Source organism: Talpa europaea (genome assembly GCF_964194135.1).
Source record: "Talpa europaea genome assembly, chromosome: 10".
NCBI classification, from domain to species: Eukaryota; Metazoa; Chordata; class Mammalia; order Eulipotyphla; family Talpidae; genus Talpa; species Talpa europaea.
The window spans coordinates 44,450,976-44,477,607 of record NC_140077.1 but is presented as its reverse complement, the minus strand read 5'-3'; the positions used below and the strand labels follow the sequence as shown (position 1 = coordinate 44,477,607).

General features: G+C 46.9%; 1 protein-coding gene across 1 annotated transcript; it reads left to right on the top strand.

The window, feature by feature from the left end:
• Nucleotides 1-20,819: 20,819 nt before the first annotated feature.
• FAM241B (family with sequence similarity 241 member B) lies at nucleotides 20,820-21,860 on the top strand (the record flags this gene model as incomplete). Its single annotated transcript, XM_084244429.1, has 2 exons — nucleotides 20,820-20,912; nucleotides 21,591-21,860. The coding sequence occupies 2 exons, from the start codon at nucleotides 20,820-20,822 to the stop codon at nucleotides 21,858-21,860; spliced, it is 363 nt and encodes a 120-aa protein (XP_084100555.1).
• Nucleotides 21,861-26,632: the final 4,772 nt, after the last annotated feature.

Genomic DNA, 26,632 nt, shown 5'->3' with positions numbered 1-26,632 from the left:
TAAGCACTGTGCTATGAAGCAATCCGCAGCATCTGCAGCCCAAGTTCGATCCCCAGCCAGCCAGGGAGCAACCCACATGGTGCAGTAGACCTCTCCTGTCTCTCCTGCTGCTCCCCTCAGCAGTGTACTTCGGTCAGTGTGCCTATTCTGTTCCCCACTCTGTCTCTGGTGAATCCTCTCACCCCCCCCCCCATCTCTGGCCTGTACCCCAGCTCTTGTATGCATAAATAAGTAAATCTTTAAATAAAAATAAAGGAAAATGCCAGCAAGTAGTGAAGAGCAAATCCCCTTCATCTCTTCCTGCCTCCTAGTCTCCCTCCGGTTTTTCCTGTGGTCAAATCCTTTTATTTATTTATTTATTTATTTATTTATTTATTTATTTACTTACTTACTTACTTATTTAATACAAGAGCTGGGTACAGGCCAGATGTGTGGGAGGGTGAGAGGATTCACCAGAGACAGAGTGGGGAACAGAACAGGCAGACTGACGAAATGCACTGCTGAGGGGAGCAGCGGGCGAGACAGGAGAGGTCTGCCGCGCCATGTGGGACCCTCACCAGCCGGCCAGGATTGAACCCATGCTGCAGGGGCCGCGGACAGCTTCACAGTCCTGCTTTCAACCACCTGTGCCACCAGGGAAGGCCCATCCTGTGGTCAAATCCTTACAGGAAGTCAGCAGTCAAAAACAGATCTGTGGTTTGTGGTAGTTAGTTCCAGCACAGCAGCAAAAGAGCTGAGAAACAGAAATGCAATTTTTGCCCTGCAGGCACCAACTAGCAGTGGTCTCAAACTCTCCTTGGGCCTGGTATAACTGAAGAAGCAGGAGTGGAGTGCCAGGAGAAATAAACCTATGCCCCAACACTTTCCCTTCATAGGCTCTGGAGGTCCTCTCCTATTCTGGGGGGCAAGTTGTAGGGATAATGATTAAACTGAGATATCTCAGGTTTGAGTCAAAGATGTGCTTTGAGACCTATTGGGATAAACGTACATCCTAAGAAGGAAATATACTCTTTGATTCCAGGATAAATCTTCCCTGATATATCTACTTCCTTCCCTGCTCAAATGAGTGTTAGAAGTGAATCTCCTAACCCCTGACTCATCTGCCTGGGGTTGTGTGTCCATCTCTAAACCAGTCACCAGGACAGGAGGAACGAGATGCCCTCACTGCTGAGGCTGAGTCACAGGCTCCATCCCTTGAGTACTAAACATGAAAATAGGGAGGGGAAATGAGGGCGCCCTTATATTTGAGTCGCATGGACTCAGAACACAGAAGGAAGAATTTCCCAAAAGTCAAATCAGAGTGATGTTGCCCTCACAAAAACCCTTTCGCAGAGGGAATGGTCAGTGCCATAATAGAACTGTGAACAGGTGTGGCGAGGACACAGAGGTGATTTGCCTCCAGGCTGGGAAGATAACTCACATCATAGTTTACTGGCAACATGAAAGTTATTATCAGTTTAGTCTTTAGAGTTCTCTCTGTGTATTATGTCACCAGTAATAATGATGGCTTTATTTCTATTTTCCCAGTTTGCATTCCTTTTATGGCCTTCTCTTGCTTAATTGCGCTGGCTAGGATTTCTAATGCTATGTTGAATGATAATGGTATGAGTGGAAAATTTTGTCTTGTACCAGATTTTAGTGGAAAAGTTTGCAGGTTTTCACCATTGAGAATGAGGTTGGGGCCTCTCTGGTGGTGCAAGGGGTTAAGCACCACACTATGAAGCAATCCGCCCCCTCTGCAGCACAAATTCAATCCCCAGCCCGCCAGGGAGAAACCCACATGGTGCAGCAGACTTGTCCCATCTCGCCCGCTGCTCCCCTCCAGCAGTGTATTTCAGTCAGTCTGCCTGTTCTGCTCCCCGAGACGTCTCTGGTGGATCCTCTCACCACCCCCCTCCCCGGCCTCTCTGGCCAGTACCCCAGCTCTTGTGTGCATAAATAAATGAATCTTTAAAAAAAAGAGAGAATGAGGTTAGTTATACATGGCTTTTACTAGGTTAAGATAAGTTCTGTTGATGCCCAGTTTTTTGAGGTTCCCATTTACTTGAGGATTGTTTTCCAACACTTTACTCCGAATCTTTAGCACTCAGGCGCATTTCCTAGAGACGGGAAGTTTGGATTAGGTTTCCTAATCCACGCAGATTCTTAGTGTCTTTTAATTGGCAAGTTCTAATTTACATTTAGAGTGATTATTGATATATGAAAGTTGGTTGTTGACATTTTGCCCTTAATTTTTGTGGTTCTATTTAGTTCCTTTTTCAGTTCATGTCCATTTTCTCTTCCTGCCTACAAGTCATATATTCGGGCTCCAGCAGCTGACTTGAAAGCAACAGTCTCCCATAGATGGTGGGCCTGGAGTAGCCCGCCTCTCGCTAGTAATAGGCTTTTCATTGATGGCTTTTATCAGGTTGAGGAAGTCACCTATTTTAATTTCCTTAGGGTTTTAATCAAGAATAGATTTGTCAAGTATCTTTTGTGCATCTATTATGATGATTGTGTCATTTTCCTCCTGTTTTCTTTAATGTGGTGAATTACATTGATTAATTTTTTTAAAATGTAAACCAGCCTTGCATTGCTGGAATAAATTCTACTTTGTCAAGATATGCTATTCTTTTCATACATTGCTGTAACTGATTTACTAATATTTTGTTGAGGACTTTCATATCTAACTTAGGAAAGATATTGATCTGTCATTTCCTGGCATAGTCTTAGTTAAGTTTTGTTACAGCTTTTCTGGCTACATAAAAATGAATTGAGAGGCTGTGCCAATTATCAATTTATTGCTTCTCAACTGTAATTCCATCTATCTTTGACTGCTATGTGACAAAGGAGATTGTCATGTAAATATTTCTCCTTTGTCAGTTGGCACCATGTTGTCAGGGTGCTGGAGGGACAATGGAGGAGTGAAGGGTTATCTCTCATTCTGCAGAGTGAACTTTTCCCAATGCTGAGCTAGATCAGTATAGTGGCTCCTCTGGTTCCTTGTTCCTGCAGCATGTGGCAACCTGCTGGATATGCAGCCACCAGCTTTCCTTTGGGTGGCTTGGCAATGGGGTACTGCTGGTAAGGCATCTCCCCATGAATGGCCACCCCAACAACTTGTAGCAAGTTCTGGGGCATAGCACCTCACTGTGGATAAATTTCCTCTGCATCCACAGGTCAGGTTTCTATCGATTCACGACACCATAATATACCTCAGGTGCTGCAGCAACTTAGGGACTTACACGATTTAATGAGCTATGTCTTCTTCTTGGTCCAGGTTTTAACCCAGGGAAGGAAGGATGTCTATGGTTGCTGTAGCTTAGCTCTTAGGCATGGTGGCTGCTGTTATGTCCACTGCTCCTGAACTCTCTTCACCTCTTCTTAACTCTTATTAAATGATTCCTTTGCTGAACTCTCCTGCACTGTTGGTGGGAGTGCAAACTGGTCCAATCACTATGGAGAGCTGTGTGGAGATTTCTGGACCTACTAAACATAGAGCTTCCATATGATCCAGCAATTCCACTCCTAGGTATTTACCCAAATGACACAGAAACATCAATTCCAAAGAGCACCTGCACCCCTATGTTTATAGCAGCACTATTTACAATAGCTAAGCTTTGGAAACAACCCAAATGCCCAAAAATAGATGACTGGATCAAGAAGATGTGGTACATATACACCATGTGGTACATATACACCATGTGGTACAGATGTGGTACATATACACCATGGAATATTACTCAGCATTCAAAAAAGATAAACACATGCAATTTGCAGCAACATGGATGGCGCTGGAAGGGATCATGCTCAGTGAAATAAGCCAGAAAGAAAAAGAAAAATACCGGATGGTCTCACTCATAGCAGGAATCTAGAAAACTTAAATAAGGGACCAGGAAAATGAATAACTATAAGAAAGTGAAAATCAGGGCCTCCCCGGTGGCGCAGTGGTTGAGCACTGGGTTGCGAAGCTGCCCGCAGCCTCTGCAGTGCCGGTTCAATCCCCGGCTGCTCTCCGGCCGTCGGAGGAGGGTCCCACATGGCGCGCAGACCTCTCCTGCCGCCCACTGCTCCCCTCAGCAGTGTACTTCGGTCCTTCTGCCTGCTCTGCTCCCCGCTCTGGCTCTGGTGAATTCTCTCACCCTCCCGCGCTTCTGACTGTACCCAGTACTTGTATGTATGTATCAATCAAACAATTAATAAATAAATCTTTAAAAAAAAAAAAAGAAAGTGAAAATCAAAATCAACAAAAAACTATGAACCAGAGACACTTTTTGGGGGGTGGGGGGCGGGAGGGGAGGGATTGGGGTCAGAATGGGGGGGTTGAAATTGTATGGGGAATATAAAAATAAAATTTATTATTTAAAAAAATAATAAATAAATGATTCCTTTGCTTCTCCCCTACCCCATTCCAGTTGCTGTTAAACTTCAAGTTACTCTTTAAATTGCTCCCAGGGTTTCTGATTGAACCCTGAATGATACAAACATGTTCTCTTTTATCTTCTGAAAGATTGTAAAAATAATATTTTGCCCTTAAAATTTGTTCACAATATTTCCTTATTATTCTTTTAAAGTCTATAGGATCTCTAGTGATGAGATATCCATTTCATTCCTTATACTGTTAATTTGTAGTCTCTTTAGCTGGTGATTTATTAATTTTATTAATCTTTTCAAAGAACTGATGTTTGTCTTTATTCATTCTCTCCTTTTTAGTATCTTTGCATTCATTGAATTCTGCTCTGAATTCAACGTGAAGTTGAATGTCCTCTATTTACTTATTTTGGTTTATTTATTTAGAAAATTATTTATTTATGCATACAAGAACTGGGTGCAGTCCAGAGATGTGGGGAGTGAGGGAATTTACCAGAGACAAAGTGGGGAACAGAACAGGCAGATTGACTGAAGTACACTGCTGAGGGGAGCAGCCAGAGAGACAGGAGAGGTTTGCTGTGCCATGTGGGTCACCTTCCTGGATCGAACTCGTGCTGCAGTGGCTGCGGATAGCTCTATAGTGCTGCGACTTAACCCCTTGTGCCACAAGGGAGACCCTTTTTTTTTTTTTGTTTATTAAGGTGGTTTATTAATCAATTATTAATTGATTGTTTTATGATATAGGCCTTTAAAGTGGTACATATCCAAGTAAATATTGTTTTATGTGTATACTAAAATTTTTGATACGTTGTGTTTTCATTATCACTTAGCTCTGATTTCTCTTGAGAATTTCTTCTTTTATTCATGGGTTTTCTTTGACTTGTAACATAGAAGTAAGTTATTTAATTTCTAGTGATATGCATTACCAGAACTAGGGACAATAATTGATTTATTGGAATACTAGTTTATTACTTATGGGTATAACTTAGGAGCCGCAGGATGTCAGAGACGACTAAGGCAAGATATGTGGAAAGGGGTGTGTAGCTTCCCTGACGTCTCTAGGTGTGTCCTCCTCTCTGGAGCTCCAACAGTTTCTCCAATTTGGAAGCTCTCCCCACTCTACCTTTTGGTTTTTTATGGAGGCTTCATTACATAAGAATGCTTGATTATATCATTGGCCATTGATAATTGAACTCATCCTCCAGTCTCTCTTCTCTCCCTAGAGGTCGAGGGGTGAGATTGAAAGTTTCAACCCTCTGGTCATATGGTTGGTTCTCCTAGCAAATAGTCACCATCATTATGAGCTTTTCAAAGTCACCTAACTAATATGAATTCAGAGGTAGTTGAAAGGAACATGTTATGACTAATGAAAGACATCTCTATCTCTCTTATCACTTAGGAAATTTGTATTTATAGATCAGATTATTCTAAAATTTATAGAAAAAAGCAATAGAAGTTGGGTTCCTAGGAACTGGGGTCTTTGGAGCTCTGTCATAAAAGAAGATAAAGATCAAATATGCATTTCTTATTGCAAATCACAGTATTGAAAGTAGCTTTATTCCTAAAAGCTGGAAACAACCCAATTGTCCTTCAGTAGGTAAATGGTTTTACAAACTGTGGTACCTCTATATCATGGAATACTACTCAGCAATGAAAAAGAATGAACTATTAAGAAACAACAATCTGGATGACTCCCTAGAGAATTACACCTAGTGAAAAAAGCCAGTTCCAAAGCTTACATAATATATGATTCCATTTTCACACTCTTCTTGAAATAGTACAATTATGGAAATGGAAAACAGATTAGTATTGATTGCTAGAGATCGAGGAAGAGGTATACCTTTTTTTTTAATAATTTATTTATTTATTTATACAAGCACTGGGAGGACCGAAGTACACTGCTGAGGGGAGCAGCGGGCGGCAGGAGAGGTCTGTGCGCCATGTGGGACCCTCCTCCGGTGGCCGGGGAGCAGCTGGGGATCGAACTGGCACTGCAGAGGCTGCGGGCAGCTTTGCAACCCAGTGCTCAACCACTGTGCCACCGGGGAAGCCCCCAGGGAGGCCCCCAAGAGGTATACCTTTAAAAGGGCTACATAAAAGATCTTTGTGGTACTGGAAGTATTTGGTATCTTGACTATGTCAACGTTAGTATCCTGGTGTGATAGTGCACAAGAGTTTTTTGCAAAATGTTAACATGGGGTGGGGAACAAGATAATGTGTATATAAGAACTCTTTGTATTATTTCTTACAACAGCACATGTATCTAAAATTACCTTAAAATGCAAATTTTAATTAAAAAAACTCCACATCTATTTGAATTTACAAGGGGCCTAGCAAAGTAGTTATGACAGATTATAAAATGACTACACATTGTTCCAATACACACTCTTCTACCAGGTGGCAGTGCTGCTCCTGCACTCCCATTGAGAACTGGGGATCTCTTTTCTACCCCTTGAAACTGGATCAAGAGTCTATTTCAATGTGTAACAACTAATAAGACACTAGCTAACCAGATACAAGCAGAAGTGTGAAAAACACTGTTTATCCTGACTTGTTCTTTTTGCTGAACTTAGAAAACTGAGACCATGATGAGACTGGGCCTGAGCTGGCCTGCTGGCAGTTCCTGTGGGGGAGAACCAAGCACCTTCCCCTCCACGTGCAGACTGCCAGAGATGTGAGTGAGTGTGGATCAGAATGAAAAATGTTCCTCATCAAATAAAATTCATATTTTATTTCATACTTCATGCATATTTTATTTATGTTCAGCTAAAGGCTGAACTGCTTCCTTTATTTACAGTTCTCAGAATAATAAATTAGTGTCTTAGTGCGGTGGATTTGCATTGGATTAATTTAGCTAAGCTGGGACTATGTTTCTTAGAATTCCCTTTCCTATAGAGTTCCAGATTAGAAATTCTGCACAATTCTTGGAAGGCATAAATGAAGTAGCCTTATATGGTTCTCATGCTCAGAAGGTCAAGGTAGGACAGTAGGCAGTTTATCCGCATTGTTTTTTGTTGCTTATCTGCTGGCTAACCTTGTCCGCATGGGAGAGAAGTCAGACCTGCAGCCCCTACCACATGTGCCTCCCCTTCAGCTTCTGTACCTCCTGAGCCAGGAGTGTGTTCAACACTGTTATGAAGGGAAGTGTCACCAACAATATGAGAGTTTAAGGCTGGGAGGTGGTTGGAGATGGAGGCCTGTTCCTGCCCATCCCTGTGGTTTCAGGCTTATCTTTGCTTCTCCGCCTCATGTGCATTTTCTCTTCCCACCTGCACGCCCTGTGCTTCAGGCTCGGCAGCTCGCAGAGATGGTGGGGCTGCTCCCCCAGTGGAGAAGGGTTGACTCCCTATGATAGATAAATCCTCTATTATAAATATCTCCTGGTGGCCCTGCCTCTCTGGTTGAGCCGTGACAAATATAGGTGGTGACCTCAATGACTTACATATTAAAATAACTTATGAATTTCTGGGTGGAACGTCTGATTTCAGCCCTTTATCAAAAGGGCTGGGAAGTCATCCTTTCATAATTACTACAAGAAAAAATTTAAACAAACTGAAAATGAATAACTTTAAGGTGAATATGTTTTTCTGGTGTTCCAGGAGTAAGAAACGATGAACTCCTAACAACACGTGGTGGCTTCTTGGCATAACTCTATTTGCCCTTGGCTGTGGCACATAGGGAAGGCTCAGCAGACGCAAGAGGATCCATCGACTCAGTTTGGGAGGACCTGACTCATGGTGGGACTCAGACAACCTGGGAGGAAGGGGTTGGGCAGCTGGCACCCCCACCAACCGCTTGATTTCATGTATCTCCCAGCGCTGGCCTTGCTTCTGTGGCTCCCAGAGTGGGTCTGAAAAGGGGGGCCTGCACTGATGGGGATCCACACACTTGTTTTGGGCTGTCAAGGCCTTGGCATCATAGGCACCCTTCCTCCCCAAGGGTCCCCCATCCTACAGCTCAGACGCAGATCCTGTGTGGCTTAGGTCCCTGGCTGCCAGCCTGATGTTCCTACAGTGCCTGCGGGTTCTGAAAGCCACAGTATGAGAATGTGGCTCGAAGGCTTGGGGTGATCTTGGAAAGCCCACGTCCAGGGCTCTCTTTGGATGGCCAAGGAGAGAAACGGCCAGAGTCTGACTTCTCTGCACGCTCATGCGCCACATTCTGACCCAAGCTCGAGCCTGCTGTCCTGTCACCACCTCCCAGCAGGATCTCCATCTGACCAGGTGAGCCTGCTCTGTCCTGGAACATGCTGCTCAGCGCCCAGTCCCCAGCTGCTGCGATGCCACTGCCCTGCCAGAGGCCACTCTGCCCTCTGCTTGCTTAGGGTTGGCTTCAACCCCCATCTGGTTTGCTCTCTTCATCTTTGCTCCCCCAGCCCAGATGGGCTGTGCTGTGGTCCTCTCTCCCATTCTCCGTTTCTTCACTCGACTCTGAGGGTGCGCATGTGCCTGTGTCCCTTTCCTTTTACCACCAGAGTTCTAGAAGGAGAAGTTTCACTAGTAATGACTATAGGCTTTTGATAGCACAAAAGCCTATTGCAAACACAGAAGAGGCACTGGGTGCTAAGGGCTTGACATGGATCATCCTTGTCAATTCCTGGTGCAGCCCCCATTCTACAGATGGGGAGACAGGTTCCGAGGGATTGAGTCACTTGTTCAAAGTGACCCAGTTTGGGAGAAACAGAGTGAGCATTAAAATGGACCTTTGGCTGCCATTGAGCTCAAGCCCTTCACCTTGGCTGTCTAGTCAGACATAGCAGGTACCGGTGACTGTCTGCCATCCTAGCCAGGCTTTTTGGAATGGCACATGTTGGGAAACTGAGGCTCCTGAAGGCTGCTAAAGGGACAGTCTCTCTGTTCTGTCCCACAGTCATTTCCCCACACCTGGGGTGGGGGGGTGGGAGGCTACTACCCTTTTTGGTTGTTTTCTTGTGGAAAGTGACTCTCAGAGGTCTTATCAGTTCCTGTAGGGCTTAGGGACAGTACTCCCCACCCCCATCCTGCCTCCCGCACCCCCTCCCCTGGCAGGCCATAGGACCAAGCACCATTGAAATTTCAGTCCCAAACCTCAGCCAGGCCCTGAACATATGTTTCACCCTGAAAGGAACAATGGGGCCTCCAGGCCTAATTAAGACCCCACAAAAAGCCCTCCACTGGGCTGGCTTTTGGTTCCTTTTTTACTCACCCCACCCCCACACTTCTGTTTCTGCTACTCCCTCTGTGGAAGGGATGAAAGGCATCCAAGACTCTCCTTGCTCCCCCTTTCTCATCCTCTGACCTCCCTCCACTCTTCTGAGCCCCGGAGTAGAAGAGGCTGACAGGGTTCTGGTGCCAGACTGCCCGAAGCCCCCATGGCCAGCTACAGAGAGGCCTCCCTGACTTTCCGGCCCTGCACTGCGCTCCTCCCTGAGCTAAGACACCGGGGATAGCTGGAGGGGTCAATCGGGCCCAGGGTCGAAATCTGAATGGAATAGAGTCTTAGTGGGAGGTGACCAGAGACTCTGAGGTGGGGCCCAATTCTGAGGACGTCATGGCTGCACCCTTGGGTCCAAGTCCGCTGGCTTGTGAAGACTTTGAAGGGCCCAACATAGCACAGGTACTCGACGTACTTTTATGTTGAGTGAATATATGAATTCCTACTCATTTAACAAAGCTCATGTACTGTTACTATATACCTAAGAGTTACTAATCTTCCCATTAAGTAGTGTAATCATCCTTATTTTTATGGATTAGACAACAGAGGCATAGAGAGGTTAAGCAAATTGCACTAGGTGGTACAGCAAGAAGGTAGCTAAGCTAGAGAAGTAAATGCAAATCAACTGACCTCAGAGTCCACTTAATCCCTTCCTAGGATGCCTCTAGACCCATCTGGTCACCATCTAGAAAAACTGATCCCTTCATTAGTTCTTCCCCTCCCTCTTCCCTGCGCAGTTTTACAAAATTATTAGGAAGCGGAAAATCCATAAATCCACCAGCCAGGTCAAGAAATTGAATGTTGTCAGTCCCAGCTATGAGGATAGCCACCCTGCTCATTTTGTGCATGCCCCAGACCAAGCACAGCTCCTCCCTTCCCCCAGAGCTAACCACTGAACCTATTGCATTCATTTCTTTGCCTTTCTTTATCCTTTTACCACCCAAGTGTGCATCCCTGAGCAAGATAATTCAATTTTACCTTCTTCTAAATGAAATTTTGCAATGAGATTTATTTTGCTTTGGTTTCTCTTGTTCAATGTACTATTTTAAAGATTCCACTATGGTTATTGCATGTAGTTAGAGATCATGTTCTTTGTTACCAAAAAGTATTCCATTGTATGACTCTACTACAACTTAATTATTTATTTTAGTTTGTTAGGCATTTGAATTGTTTTCCAATTTTGGCTTTGAAAAGCAGTTGTACGTATGACCCGGCACACTTTTATGTCCTGTGTCATAAGGAAAGCAAGTATTCACCTTTCCTAGGCAATTCCAAGGGGTTTTCCAAAGTGACTGTACTTATTTACACACTCACCAGTTGTGTATGGGAACTTCCATGGCCACACACCATCACCAATACTTGATGTTGTCAGACTTTTTAATGATAGTCTATCTGGTAAAAGTGGCATTTTTTTTTTTTTAATATTTATTTATTTATTTATACAAGCACTGGGTACAGTCAGAAGTGCGGGAGGGTGAGAGAATTCACCAGAGCCAGAGCGGGGAGCAGAGCAGGCAGAAGGACGGAAATACGCTGCTGAGGGGAGCAGCGGGCGGCAGGAGAGGTCTGCAGGCCATGTGGGACCCTCACCTGGTGGCTGGGGATGGAACCGGCGCTGCTGAGGCTGCGTGTAGCTTCGCAAAAGTGGCATTGTTTTACGATGGTTTTAATTTGCATTTCCTTGACTGCTAATGATGATGAGCACTTTGTCAAAAGTTTATTGGCCATTTGAGTTTCTCCTTTTGCAACGTGCCTGAGCAAATATTTTGCACACATTTTTATTGATTGTCTGCTTCTTACCCATTTGGAAAGACTCTTTACATATTCTGGATGTGAGTCCTTTGTTGGCTGTATGTGTTGCAAAAATCCTTTCTTGCATATTGTGCTTGTATTTTTATTTTTCTAAAAAATAGTGCTTGTACACATGACATGTGTACATGTGTGCATTCCTTGATCAATAGAATTTTAGTGGAAGTTTGCTGTAGTAAAATTTTTCAATTGTTTATGTTTGGCATTTTGTTAAGAAAAATACATATATATCCTATGTTCCCTATTGTTTTGTATAGTACACCTAGATTTTATTTTTAGCTTATATATGTGAGAAATGTGAGGTTTTTTCTGACATGGACACTCAGTTGTCATAGTACCATATATTAAAAATGTTTTCCTTCCCCTACTATACTGTAGTTCCACTTTACCCAAAATTACAATCTGTAGATTTGTCTACTCATTGCTATCCCTCTCCCTAAATCACAATGTCCTTTTTTAAAAGATTTATTTATTTATGCATCTAAGAACTGGGGTACTGCCCAGAGGTGTCGGGGGTGAGAGGATTCACCAGAGACAGAGTTGGGAACAGAACAGGCAGATTGACTGAAATACACTGCTGAGGGGAGCAGCGGGCGAGTCAGGAGAGGTCTGCTGCACCATATGGGTAGCTCCCTGCCCAGCTGGGGGATCGAACTCATGCTGCAGTGGCTGTGGATAGATAGCTTCATAGATTGAGTCTTAACCTCTTGCACCACCAGGAAGGCCCAAATGACAATGTCGTAATTACCATAACTTTAAAATTGATCTTGAATGTCTGCTTCTGGGAATATGGAGTAATTATACTTTTCTTTGTTCTTCCTGTTACATACAACTAAAGCCCCTATATATTATGTATAAAATAAATATAAGAAGACTTGGAAAGCTAGAGAAAAGAAGGCAAGCTGGTTGGGAACTTTGGGATCTGAGGAATAACACAAGGTGGAATGAGCTCCTAGCTTCTGTCTTGTCTCCTATATCTCAGTTAGGTGCCAACGAAACTGGTATCCTGGAAAATACTAAGTATAGAGAAAATGCCAGTCCCAAAGAAGCCTGCTACCTCTAGCCAAAGTACTGGGAAAGGCTCCTAGCAAGACAAAACATTTAGACAACAACTGCACTACTCTAGCCAAACATCACAAGAAAAACTGGGGTCCCATCCACACCTGCGAGAGCCAAGCAGGGAGCCTGCAGTCTTATCCTCATGAGATCGTAAAAAGACATCTCGGCACCTCTATCAGAGTAGTGCCAGAGAAAGTCACGTAGTCAGGTCATTGATCCCCACTAGCTGGTGAGGATTCCCCTCTTCCCCATCGTGCCAGTAGGGGGAGTGTTAGGGTTAGGGTTAGTAGACCATTTAGCGAACATGCCAGTAGACCCTTGGGTGTCAACGCTTATCCTCATGAGATCGTAAAAAGACATCTCGGCACCTCTATCAGAGTAGTGCCAGAGAAAGTCACGTAGTCAGGTCATTGATCCCCACTAGCTGGTGAGGATTCCCCTCTTCCCCATCGTGCCAGTAGGGGGAGTGTTAGGGTTAGGGTTAGTAGACCATTTAGCGAACATGCCAGTAGACCCTTGGGTGTCAATGGAAGCTGAGTGAGGAACTTGGGTTTCTATCTTCCACTTATCATTCCCTCCCCTGCTGAAGAAGTGTCAGAAAAAGTTAACTAAAACAAAAGATTTAAATAAAAGTCTCATATGGCTCATAACATATTATGAAAATATTGAAACAAAAGCATAATACCTTCTGATGAGATTCTAAATGTATATATATAGAATCACATTATATATAAATATGTACTATATAGAGCTATTTATAAATATGTAATTGAGAGAATTACATTATCATTAGGAGAGTAGGGGGACCTAGAGAGAAGTATATTCTTACACTAGTAAACCAGCAAAGCAATGTTACTAGTTTATACGTATATCTATACATAAACATCAGGAGCCACCAATAAATAGGCTATGTAAAGAGATATATTTAAAAAAAAACTATAGATAAATAAAAATGGCATTCTAAAAAATGTTCAATGGCAAAAAAAAAAACAAAAAACAGAAAAATGAAAGATAGAACAAACAGAAAATTAAATAAATTGGTAGATCTAAGCCCTAACATATCAAAAATCACATTAAATGTAAATGATTTAAATATAGCAAATAAAAGGCACATTGGCAGAGTGGAGTAAAAAATATGCTGTCATCCTGCAGGGGAGGAGGAGGGAGAGGGATCAGAGAGGGAGGGAGGAGCACAGGGGGCTGTGGTGATGGTGCACGGGTGCATTGGGGAAGGAAATTCTATGGGGACTCAATCTGAGGGGTTTGGGGGAAGCAAATATTGTTTAAAAATAAAAAAATAAAAAAGGCATAGAACTATATACAAACATGGTACCAATGTCAGATACCTGTTTTGCTATCATACTATAATTATGTAACATGCAATCATTGAGTGAGGACATTTCTGTACCATTTCTAATTCCTTATGAATTTAATTAGTTCAAAATAAATATATATTTAAAAGTTTAAAAACCAAAAAAAAAAAATGCTGTCAGTAAGAAATGCACTTCAAATACAACAACATAGGCAAGTTAAAGTTATGAAAAAAGATATATCATGCAAAACAAAGCAGGATGAAGTGACTTCAGAACAAGGGAAATTACCAGAGACAGAGACTGAGAGAGACATTCATCCATTTAAATAGTGATCCACCAAGAAAATATAATAAACTTTAGTGTGCATGCACAAATGATGGTGTTGTATATCCAAATTGATACAGATTAAATACAATTCCCATATTTTTAAATATAGATTTTTTTAATAATCTTAATTTTATATAAAAAGCAAAGGAATTAAAAAACAAAAATGATTTTTGAAAAAGAATAAAAAGGGAGAAATAATTCTATCCATTTCAAGAATTATTATTTAGCTACAGTAATCAGGACTGTGTGATAGTGGGCAGAGTGTAGACACAGAGATCAAGGAAAAGAGACACACAAATCAGAGGAAAATAGCAGTGACGCTGATACATCCGCATGTTTGAATTACTGGATTCTCCTTGTTACAGCAACTTATCTTGTACTCAATAGGCTAGGATCAGGGTTATGTCTTTTTTTTTTTTTAATTTATTTATACAAGCACTGGGTACAGTCAGAAGTATGGGAGGGTGAGAGAATTCACCAGAGCCAGACCGGGGAACAGAGCAGGCTGTTCCCCTCAGCAGTACACTGCTGAGGGGAGCAGCGAGTGGCAGCAGAGGTCTGTGGCCATGTGGGACCCTCTCCTGGTGCCCGGGGATCGAACTGGTGCTGCAGAGGCTGTGGGCAACTTCGCAGCCCAGCGCTCAACCGCTGCTCCACCAGGGGAGGCCCATGTCTTAGGGGCCTTATGTAGAACCAAAATGTTGTAGGGCCATTCCAGCCTTCTGATCAAAATGTTTTCTGAGACCTCCATCAACCCTCACTGTTCTCTCTTGCCTGTCTTGCCTGGATGGAGAGCACCAGGCCCCGGCACATCCAGCAACATTCCCTTTATGACCTTGTTACTTCCTTCCATCATGCCCAAGCCACATGCATCTGGCGAGCTCATTGAGGCCACATAAGGAAGGCCCCATCTGTCTGGACTCACTCTCCAGCCACTCCTTCACCTGGGTCTCATGCCCACCTTTGAGTTTTGGTGCATGACATCTGTGCTCCCATCACCCCTCTTCTTCCAGCGTTTCGGGAAAGAGGCACTGGGCACATTCTCCTCAATGGACGAAGATTTACAGAGGCACCAACGTTCTGCTTTACTCCCATGGCACTCTCTGAGTAGTGAACAGAGGCAATTACCTGTCTGTGGGGGGGAAAGCATGGAGGAAATGCTTGAATGAAAACAAGTAGATAGGTTAACTTGTTTAAAATTGCATCACCATTGTCATTATCACTGTTTCAAGCTGTAGTCTCTTTTCAAAGCAAAGATAGTTGTTTTCACCTCCAGAGGCAGGCAGACCCCTCAGGCTTCCATGGGCTCGAAATTGATTGCGCAGGTAGGTTTGGAAACCACTGCCTTCCTTGAACAGAGCCCCTTATGTGAGCTCACAATCCAGGACCCTAGGGATGTCACCTCCTTTTTCAGTTGGTTAACAAGTAGAAACTGCAATACAGAAAAACCAAATTTTTATGGGCACCTGTTTGGGGTAAGACATTACTGGGGAGGGGGGAGGGCACAGTTTTGTGCTAGGGACACTGAGTGGAAGGACCACAGAATAGAGGCAGCAGAGATGATACAGGTCTGGGGGATGCCTAGGGGAGTTTGTGTGACCGTGAAGGGCAGAGTGAGGAGCTGAGGACATTGGTGTTCATTTGCATCCTGGCTCTGCCACTGACCTTGAGCTGGTCATCTAGAGTTTTTCTGAATCTCAGTTTTCTTCACCAACGCAAGGGGGAATAGTAACACCCACCCTTCCTATTTCATCATCCAAAAAGAATGATGTGATCTTTGGAAACACTTTGAAAGTGGTACACACAGGGTCACACATAGGAGTTATTATGTGGAGCACTCAGCATCAAGTTTGTACCCTTAGTATAAAATTTTGGGGATAGAAAAATGTAAATTTAGGGGGCCCTCTGGACAATAGGCCCAAATAAAGCAAGTCTTTGGGTGATGTATTTGGCGAGAGTGAAGAGACCAGGCAGCGGAGCTGAGGGAAGGAGATGGTAGGAGTATTTTTGTGTGTGTGTGTGTGTGGTGGGGAGGGTAGAGGTTGGGGAGGCAGATTTTGAGGGTTGTCAGAGCCTACCAATAAGTGGGGTTTTGGAGCAGACAATAGGCAACTATTGCTGTTTCCTGAGCAAGGGAGACGCCTGAAGAAAGTGGAGGGGCAGGAAAAGCGATTCACAGCCTCAGAGACAGTTGTTTTTTTTTAATAAGCATATTCTTTTTTTTTTTAAAAAAGATTTATTTATTTATACATGAACCGGGGTACAGGCCAGATGCATGGGAGGGTGAGAGGATTCACCAGAGACAGAGCCGGGAACAGAACAGGCAGACTGACTGAAATACACTGTTAAGGGGAGCAGCGGGTGCTACAGGAGAGGTCTGCTGTATCATATGAGACCCTCGCAGGCTGGCCAGGATCGAACCCACGCTGCAGAGGCTGCGGACAGCTTCATAGGGCAGTGCTCAACCGCCTGCGCCACAAGGGGAGGCCCCTCAGAGACAGTTTACATTGGTAATGATGAAGCATTTCCAGGTCCTATTAAACACTGCTACCTCCCATGTACTTGACGTTCTCTGAAGGGACTTACTTCCTCTGGGCTCTTATGGTTGTCTGACTGGACTGTATCTCTTTGTCAGCAGTTGTGCCAGCTTGAACCTTCCCAGGAACATCCCTTATTTCCTCCCTAGCTCCCCCAATTCACAGAAGTCTTTTCCTCTGTGTTGTGAGTTCATTTAAGAGTCTCTGTTCAAGGAGGCAGTGGTCCCCAGACCTTCATGTGCAGTCAATTTCGAGCCCACAGATGCCTGTGACAATCAGGCCTCCTGCCTGGGGATGAGCTTAACTCCACATGCACTATGAATATTTGGGACATATCAGAGTGCAGAAGGAAGCACTCAAATTTCACTTTCTATTTATTTGAAATCCCAGTTTTTTCTCTTTTAAAAAAAACATTTATTTTATGCATATAAGAGCTGGGGTACAGGCCAGAGGTGCAGGGGGTGAGAGGATTCACCAGAGACAGAGCGGGAAACAGAACAGGCAAACAGGCAGATTGACTGAAATACACTGCTGAGGGGAGCAGCAGGCGAGACAGGAGAGGTCTGTTTTGCCATGTGGGTCACCTCTCTGGCTGGGGATCGAAGTCATGCTGCAGTGGCTGTTGATAGCTTCATAGTGCTGAGACTTAACCCCTTGCATCACCAGGGAGGGACCTGAAATCCCTTTTTTTTTTTTTTTAAAGATTTATTTATTTTTATACAAGAGCTGGGGTACAGGCCAGATGTGCGGGAGGGTGAGAGAATTCACCAGAGACAGAGCGGGGAACAGAACGGGCAGGCTGACGAAATACACTGCTGAGGGGAGCAGCGGGTGAGACAAGAGAAATCTGCCTTGCCATGTGGGATTCTTGCTGGCTAGCCGGGATCGAACCCATGCTGCAGAGGCTGCAGACAGCTTCACAGCGTGGCGCTCAACCACCTGCACTACCAGGGAGGTCCCTCCCCCCCTTTCTTTTCTAATGTGTGTGCTCTACAGCTGATTCCACGGAACAGTGGTGATGTCAATTTGGGCAGCAGTTCATAGCATGGACTGTGGCCAAGCTCTCATCTAAGCATTGTGCACAAGACACTGAGTGCTTCATAAAACCCCAATGAGGTGGGTACTCTTGTTATTCCCATTTTACAGAAGCCAGAGAGTTTGAAGAATCAGCTCACCATCATACCACCGGAAAGCAGCCAGTCAACATTCAATCCCAGGCTCACTCTCACAACCACAAAGCCAGCCTATTCTCACAGGACACATGTATAATTTATAAACATATAAACAGTATACACTAAGAAACTACAGATATCATGGGCACCTGCTCAATATTTTTTACTGATATGGTTTCATAATCAAATAATTAAACCATAGTGGCAGGCAGTATTGAGACAAGATCTACATCTTATTCTTGTTTCTGTTCCCCTCATCCAGAGGCTAGCAGGCATCTGGGTCCTAATATAGCTGCCAACTTCCAGAAACATCTATTTTTTTTAAAGAATTATTTATTTATACATACAAGAAGTGGAGTACAGGTTAGAGGTGCAGGGGGTGAGTGGATTCACCAGAGACAGAGTGGGGAGCAGAACAGGCGGATCTACTGAAACATACTGCTGAGAGGAGCAGTGGGAGAGTCAGGAGACATCTGCTGCACCATGTGGGTAGCTCCCTGGCGGGGGATAGAACTCGTGCTGCAGAGGCTGTGGACAGCTTCATAGTGCTGTGCTTAACTCTTTGTGCCACCAGATAGACCCCCAGAAACATCTATTGGCAGATAATCTTAATTAACATTTATCAGTACTTGTCATGGGGCCTCCCTGGTGGCTTAGGGGTTAAGTCTCAGTGCTATCACCGCTATAGCCTGAGTTTGATCCCTGGACAGGGAGCTAATCCACATATGGCACAGAAGGCCTGTCCTGTTGCACCTGCTGCTCCCCTTAACAGTATATTTCAGTCAATCCGCCTGTTCTGTTCCCCACTCTGTCTCTGGTGAGTCCTCTCACTCCTGCACCTCTGACCTACACCCCTGTTCTTCTACACACACACACACACACACACACACACACACACACACACACACACATAGTTCCTGTGCCAGGAACGCCCAGGCGTACTCTTCACAACTATCCTGCGCTAGGATCATCCCCAATTGCCAGATGAGGAGCCTGAGCAGCTTGCTAACTGGGAAGAGTCTGGAACCTGAACACAAATTGTACAATTCCAAAGCTCCTTCTCTCACAACGGCGAATAGGCCCCCAGAAAACAGTTTATGTCAGTGTCTGTGTATTAAAAAACATCAGGAAAGAGGCAGGGGTAATTGTTCACTCCTTTTTGCCAGTTGATTCCCTTTGCCAGGAGTGCGCTTCCTTATTTGCCCCACAGGCAAACTCCTACCTAACCTTTCGACCAGGGTCCAGAGGTGCCTCCTCCAGGAAGTCCACCTTCCCTCGCGCCGCACCGCAGTTGGTCGCATCTGCCTGTGCTTCGCGCCTAGCCCTGCACTGCGGCGGGAGCCCCAGGAGCGCAGCTGGTCAGCCTCAAGGGGTATCCGAGGAAGGGGTCAGCTCGGTCAACTGCTGCGGTTAGGCTGAGCGGTGCCCATCCTTCCCTCCCAGGCTGGAGACTGCGCTGTTCCTTGGGATTTCCTTCTCGTGGGCTACACTTGCCTTTCCTCCTCCTCTTTTTCTCCCTCTTCCTTCCCGTCCTTCTTCCCGCACACTAGCCTCTCCACACCAGTCTCTCCACACCAGTCTCTCCTGGGCGCCCCCTCTGCGTTTCTCCAAGCCCGGCGCCGCCCCGGCCGGGCAGCTGCAGTTCCCCCGCTGGCCTCCAGAGGGAGCTGCCGCGCCGCCCGCTGGTCCGCGGCCCTGCGCGCGCTTCCTGTCAGGTCAGGTGGGAGGAAGCGGCCTGCAAGCCGCCGGCGGTGGACGTCGCCGAGGCCCGCGAGCCGCGCCTGCAGGTGGGTGTCCGGGGCCCGAGTGCGAGGGGACTGGGGCGCACCCCTTCCCTCCCCCGAGCCAGGGTTCGGAGCTAGGCTGGGAACCTGGGCCGCGCCCCCTCCGCGGAGCCCCCCGGCCCTGCTGCCCGCTGCAGGCGCCCCCAGGTGGTGTCAGGTGCAGGGAGGGCGCACCCCCGGCCCCCCGGCGGGGCGGGATGACAAAGCACTCGGGAGCTGCGGTGGGCGCCACCCCCAATGGGCCTTCCCCGGGGCCAGGCTTCAAATCGAGGACCCGCCGCCGGCCCCAGGCTCCAGGTTGCCCGCAGGAGAACAGGGCCCGTCCCCCTCTGGTCTGTGTGTGTCACAAGTGCTTTTGAGAATTTGCATGAAAAATGTGGCTCAGGGAAAAAAGGCCCTTTCACAGACCGGAGAGGCTTGGAAGGGCCTCCCCCTCCCCCGAATCCTCTCCTACCCCCATTCCTGGGCTCGCTTGGTCTGCAGGTAAGGCCTTCCCAGAGCAACAGCAGCGTCCCCATCCCATATTTTGGGGAGATTGGACCCTGCCCTGTTAGCAAAGGAGGGACTGGTGTTACCTGACGGCTGAGGCTCAGGTGAGAGGTGTGTCTTCTGTAGGAAAGGTCACATCGCAGACAGCGCCATGGCTGTGCGGCCACCAGTGTGGTGTGCAGCCAGGCAGTGAGCTAGATTAACTCTGAAGTGGGCTGGTATCTCCTGGGGGTTCACCTCCCAGAGAAGGTCCAGTTTCTTGGCATTTACTACCTGAGGGGACAGTTCACTGGACCAATTTTTTAACCCAAGGGAAATTGAGAGACCGGGGATCCTGGTGCCCTGGGTTCCCTAATTATTACCCAGAAAAGGGCCTACAAAGAGGGTTTCTGGCGTCCAACTCTTTCTGTGCTGCCCATAGATGTGTGGTCCCAGCAAGCTTGTTAAATCTCTCAGATCTCTGGCTGTGCCTGCCTCAGAGAATTGGTGGGAGGCATACGCGGCCCTACCGTAGGGCCTGGGCCACAGCAAAGGTTCTCAAGGAATCCTCTTGATGGTTTTCTCAGCAGGCGGAATTTTGCCTGGCAAATAACTTGCGTTATTTCTCTCCTTTTTGGTCATCAGATTCAGCACCTTCTCAGCATGGGCAACCAATGTGAGCACCCAGAATTGTGTTTTTTCCCCCACTAAGGAAGTACATATTTATCACTGGTAAATTGTTTCCTTCAGGCTTTTTGAGGTCTGGGGAAAGGGTCAGCCCCGTGGGGACCCGCAGCTCCAGGGAAGATGGTGCGGATCTTGGCCAATGGGGAAATTGTGCAGGATGACGACCCCCGTGTGAGGACCAACACCACTACACGCAGTAACAACACTCGACAGGTATGCTCCCAGCCCTGTAGAGGGGGAGCAGCTTGCCTCCTGGCCTCGGTACCAGTTACTCCTTAGTGCCCAGAAACTCTCTTGTCAACCTTTTGTAGCCCAAAACCCTCTTTGCAGCAGGCTGCGCTAGAGACAGTAGAGGTAAAGAAAAGCGCAATAGATTTATTGCCCAGCCCCCATCTCCTATGTCTTCCTCCTCCCGGCAGCCTTCCCAGACTTCCAAACCCGAGGGCTATTTCTTCCTTTAACCTGGTTAGCAAACCCCACTAGAGTTTGCTCAGTATTCTTTTAAAAATCTGTTGGATGAGGCAGAATCTGGGGAGTAAGTCCAGATGAGCCATGGCCACAGAGGGAACAAGGAGTATTAACATGCTTGTCCAAAAGCTGTGCCCTCTAGTGCAACCTACCCTTACCCTGTCCTCTCGTCTCTGTCCTGGGCACTTTCTGCCACAGCCTGGGGAACAGGGACTGGCATTTTCTGTGCTCTGAGAGCTTGTGACTCAGTAGTTGGGGTTCCTGGGGGTGGCATCTGGGGATTACTGGGTAAGGAGGATGTGGCCCTGAGTGGCTATAGAGGGAGGGCAGGGCCCACCCCAGAGAATCCCCTCCTGCCTGATGCCGCCACTCCAGTGAAACTTACTCTGAATTCATTTATCTCTTTCTGTCTTCACCTTCCAGAATTTTCTCAACAGGGGCCAAGGTACTCCCCTGGGAGGCCCCAGCCCCCGCCAGCAGCAGGCGGGTGCCAGGCTGGCTGCAGCACAGTCCCCCTTCAATGACCTGAATCGGCAGCTGGTGAACATGGGTTTCCCCCAGTGGCATCTCGGGAACCATGCTGTGGAGCCAGTGACTTCCATCTTGCTCCTCTTCCTGCTCATGATGCTTGGCGTTCGTGGACTCCTGCTGGTGGGCCTCGTGTACCTGGTGTCCCACCTGAGTCAGCGGTGACCTCGGGGCAGGCGTGTGGGAGAGGGAGGTGCTGGGCCTTAGTGTGAGAGCAGGCACACGGGGACAGGGACAGGGTCTGGTGGTGCTCAGAGAATGTGTTTCCACATTGTGTTAAGCGTGAGGCAGAGGGGTCTTCTAGTCTAGCCTTTCCAAAGTATTGGGTGGATACCCTCTTTCCCTTGTGGTGTTTTTAGGTAGTGTTGGGCCTGCATTAAGCACAAGGTTGGAGCAAGAAAAGGGTTCCCTTTTCAATTCTCTTCCAGTCTTTTTATGCCAAGAAGAAAGTCTCAGCTTGGTGCCAATATGTTCTAATGCCTCTGGAACACGTGCTGATGTCCCGTTCCGGGGAGCAGGCCTTGGGCTTAGGGCATGTGGTAAAGTTTCCAGACTTTTATAGCACCGTTTTGTTTTAATGGTCTATTTTTATTGGCTATCTTTTTATTTATGACAACTGGTACTGGCATTCTATCTATTGTGGTGGTATTTTCAATAAAGAAATTAAAAACGAATCTGTGTAAGGACATTCGTAAATAATTGTACAGTTGCACATAGAGTTGGAAGACGTGGAGCAGGTGGGCAGAAGGGGCCATTTGACCGTGGAGGGTGGGTTCTAAATTTATCTGAACAGGCTCTGGGAGGTGGGAGAGGGCTTAGGTAAAACCTGGGCTTGGGCCTCTTGTCTGCTGCTTGGATAACTTCTAGGCTCACATGGAGATGCTGAATTTGAAGGGCCAACCTTGTAGGGAGGCGTCCTCTGGCCACAACGACTGACGAGGCTGTGGAGGCACCCAGGATATAGGCCCAAGGTCTCCCTTGTGTGGGCTGTGGCACACCCCCTTTGGAAAGCGGGGGTTGGCGGGCTGGCACTGAATGTTCAGTGCATGTAGGGTGAATGTATCCTGCTTTTGTGAGAGGGCATTTGAGCTTTGACTGCTGAGCCCTGGTGTTCCAGGGTGGGGGTTGCATTGGATTGACTGAGGGTTCTGGGCCCACAGTGGGCAGAGGGTTAAAGGTCAGAGAGTGACTGGTGAGCGTGAAGGCTTCCTATTCCCTGAGACCAGATTCCTCACCCTCTTCTTAGGATCTCTTTGAGCTTGATTGTTTGGGGAAACAAACTATTATGGGGTGTATGTGGGGGAGGATGGGAGAAAGAGAGTGAGATTGTGTCTCTCCTGAGAGTCTGCGGTGCTGACCCCAACAGAACCCTGCCCCCAGGCCCTGGTGCCACTGCTTCCCTTGAGGGACTTGGTCATAGACATTCCTGTGGGAGCTTTGCGGGACAGGATTCTTTTCACGCAGTTTCTGTCTTTATTTCCTAGCACTGTTGGAACATGTGTTCCCTTTATGAAGGGCATGTAGAGTGGCAGGTGCTGGGCCCATGAGGGTGGGGTTGCACCAGGGAAGGAAGGCCTGGGTCCCAGCAGCTACCCCGGGACCCGGGAGAGGGGAGGTGGTTCCTGAGCTGACTGTTCCCCAAGGCATCTCCTTCCACCTTGGCATGCCTGTCCACCTGCTGGCCCAGCCCTCAACTCCTGCAGCTGCTGCCTGGCCCCCAGGAGCACAGGGTGTTCTTGCATAGCATCCCCCCATCATGTCTCTGGGGCTGGGTATTCCCTTTTTTTCCTTGCAAAACTGTAGGACTCTCTGGAGCAATCAATCTTAAGTGGGCCTCAATGTAGAAATTCTCTTAAGGGATACATTCTCAGCCTCTCCAGCCTTGTACCTCGTCTCTGAGAAGGGATGGCAATCCTGGTCCCCCCAACTCTTGAGTCATTCGCCTGAGGCACGGTAGGTCAGTGGACAGAGGGCCCAGGAAGGCGGGACCGACCATCCCTGTGCCTTTGCTGATGTTGCACCTTGGACCAGGGCTCTGTGCTGTGGGCTTCAGCCGAGCTGCCACACTCTTCTGTTCTAGGTGTCTAGGCGCCAGGCTGGGCAGCCCTGCATTGTTCAGACTCCCCGGCTGTTACAGAAATGCAAGTGCTTCTCCCTCTCTTGGAAGCAGAGGGCTTACTGCAGGTCTCATCAGGACAGGATGGACAGCAGAGCATGCGGGGTGCTTGGTCCTGTGCTAGCACTGACGTCATTTGTCAACAGAACCCCATAACTTAGGTACTGTCTCTTTCATCTTTATTTCACTGCAGAGGACACTGCAGAGGAGCCAGGGATTGTCCTAGGGTCCCCAGGGAGCTGGGGGAAGGGAGGTAGGGTTTAAATACCTGTGACCACACTTCTATCTTGCCTGTGGTTCTATACACAGAAACTTACAACTGCAGATTCCCAGGCCCCGTCCTGGACTTCTCAGCCATACTGGAGGATGTGGCCCAGAGGCTGCCTCTTACAGAGCCCTCTGGGCAATGCGGATGGGGGGATGGGCGTGGGGGGAGAGGAGAAGGGAAGTTTAGCCCCAAACAGTGCAGTGGGTACTTGTGGTCCAGAGAGGTGGGGAGTCACCCATGATCACTCAGAGAGGGAGACGAGGGAGGCAGGAGCGGGCGGGCTTTACTGCCTGCAGGACCCATTGTGACGGTCGGCTCTGTGAGGGCAGAGGGCACGGGGTGGGCGTGGGGTCTCTGGCTGCAGCTGTAGGGCTGGGCAGCCTCTGTAGCTTCCCAGCTTTGAACCAGTCACTTACTCCCTTCCCTGCTTTCCTGAAAGCCTGACATTTTCATTGCAATCGGGACAAGGGGAGAAACCCAGTCACCTCACAGAGGGTCCCTCAAGGGTTGTGCAGGGGTGTGTGGTGGGAGTGAGGTGCTCTGCTGCAGAACCGGATGGAGAGAGAAACCTCAAGCCCATCCAGCAGAACAGACAGGGGAGAAGCCTAGATTACTCCTGGTGCTGCTGCCCGGGGCCCAAAGGAGCAGCGAGGGGGAGCTGAAGAAGCAGGTCCAGGGAGGGCTTTGGTGGACTACAGAGGATGTGCACCTGTGGGGGTGGCTCTCTGAGTGTTTCTGACCCTCTGGTTTGAGGGAAAAGGGAGAATGAAACTGCTTGGTTTTAGGGATTGGAGCTTGGAGGAGGAAATTGGAGCTGCCCAAGATGAAGCCTGAACCTTTAGAGCAACTGCTGTACTCAATCCTGAGGCAGGTCTGCATTTGGGGGGCCACCAGCTATAGCTCCCCTGGTATGTGTGTGTGTGTGTGTGTGTTTGGTTTTCTGGTGGGGGCTGGAGGGGAGGGAGGCTGCAGGCCACTCAATGCCTAGATTCAAATTCCCATAACCTCCAACAGTTAACCAGTGACCTTGGACACAGCCTACGCTCTCCCTACCCCTCCGTGACCTTTCCTGTCTCTGAAGGGGTGGAAGGAACACATACATTAATTAATGGGAAGTGCTTACCACAGTTTCTGGCACAAAATCATGTTGCCATATTCACAAAGCACTAAGATTTACTTAATTTTCTTTAAAACAACTCACATTTTACTTAAATCTATATTGAGAAAGAAGTCTCTGTATATTACCACACAGTATCACTATTGTGAACAGAATTCCAGGGTTACCAATCATGGGGGCTATTAATATAAGTAAATTCAGTGTAAAGAAATAATGTGATTCTACTTTATTTAACCGCTGCTATAGGCCAGGGCTTTAAGCATGGTGCCTGCTTGCTTTGTTAGCCAGGCAGTTTACTAGGATTGAGAAAGGTGTTCAAGACCCACTAGCATCTGAGTCGCCTCCATGGGTTCAGAGGACTGAGGAGAAAAGAAAGGGAATGACTTTCTCACCATATGATTCAGTGCTGTGTTTGTGAATTGTTTATAATCATCGTACATACCAACCCAAATCATTTCACATCCTGCCAGGTAAAACCATCCAACTGTGGGAAAGACTATATGATCCCGGGCAAGCTGTTTTCAAATCTAGTCTTTGAAAGGTAAGACATTTGCATGGTTCCAAAATCAAGCAACATACAAATGTTTACAGAAAAAGCCTCCCTCCCCTGTTCCCATCCACTCATCTCTCTCCCCTGCCCGCCACCCTCCTGCCTCTTGTTTGTAGTGTCTTTTAAATCCTTCCAGAATTATCTGTGCAAATATGAGCAAATAAATATACTAATTTTGTCTTCTTATTCCTTTCAAAAGATAGAAAATTGCCCTCTCTTTTTTACTTAGCAGTGTATTCTGGACACATTCATTTTTAGTATATAGAGAGGTTCACTTTCTGTGGTGTTTTGCTATTTGGGTATAAATCCACTCTCTTTGAGCTTCAGTGGAGTCATTTGTGACATAGGTTTGACCCCCAGGACCTTGCACCTCTGATCTTGAACCACCCCACGAGGCTATTTCTTTAAAGTGTAGGGACCCTGACAGAAAGACCTCTGCTTATTGAGGGCATGGATTGGGGGGGCGGGCTCCTTGGATGGTTTAAACTTAGTTCTAGATGCTAAGTCAGTTCAGCAGTGATCCTGTGTGCCAGGAGAAGTTAAGGGAGAAATAGCTTTATAAGTCACAACTCGATTTATTTTCTGGGCTCCCTGTGCAACTGGATGGCGTGACTTTACTGTCTTGCCTGGGCTTTGTCTGGCTTAGTGAGAAGGTATGGCAGCCTTACCTAGAACAAGGGACCCCCTTGAGTCATGCTGTACTCCAAGGCGTTCCTGGAGGGTCTCTCTACCACCCACCTCTAATAGGCAGGATTGACACACACTCCCTCCCCTCCTATTCTGGAAAACAAAGAGGTAAGGCTGAATTTCCTGAAGGCCCCTTTCAGCCCTAAAGCTAAAGGCTGCCTGCTGCAGGGTCTTGCCCATAATAGATGCTTAATACACT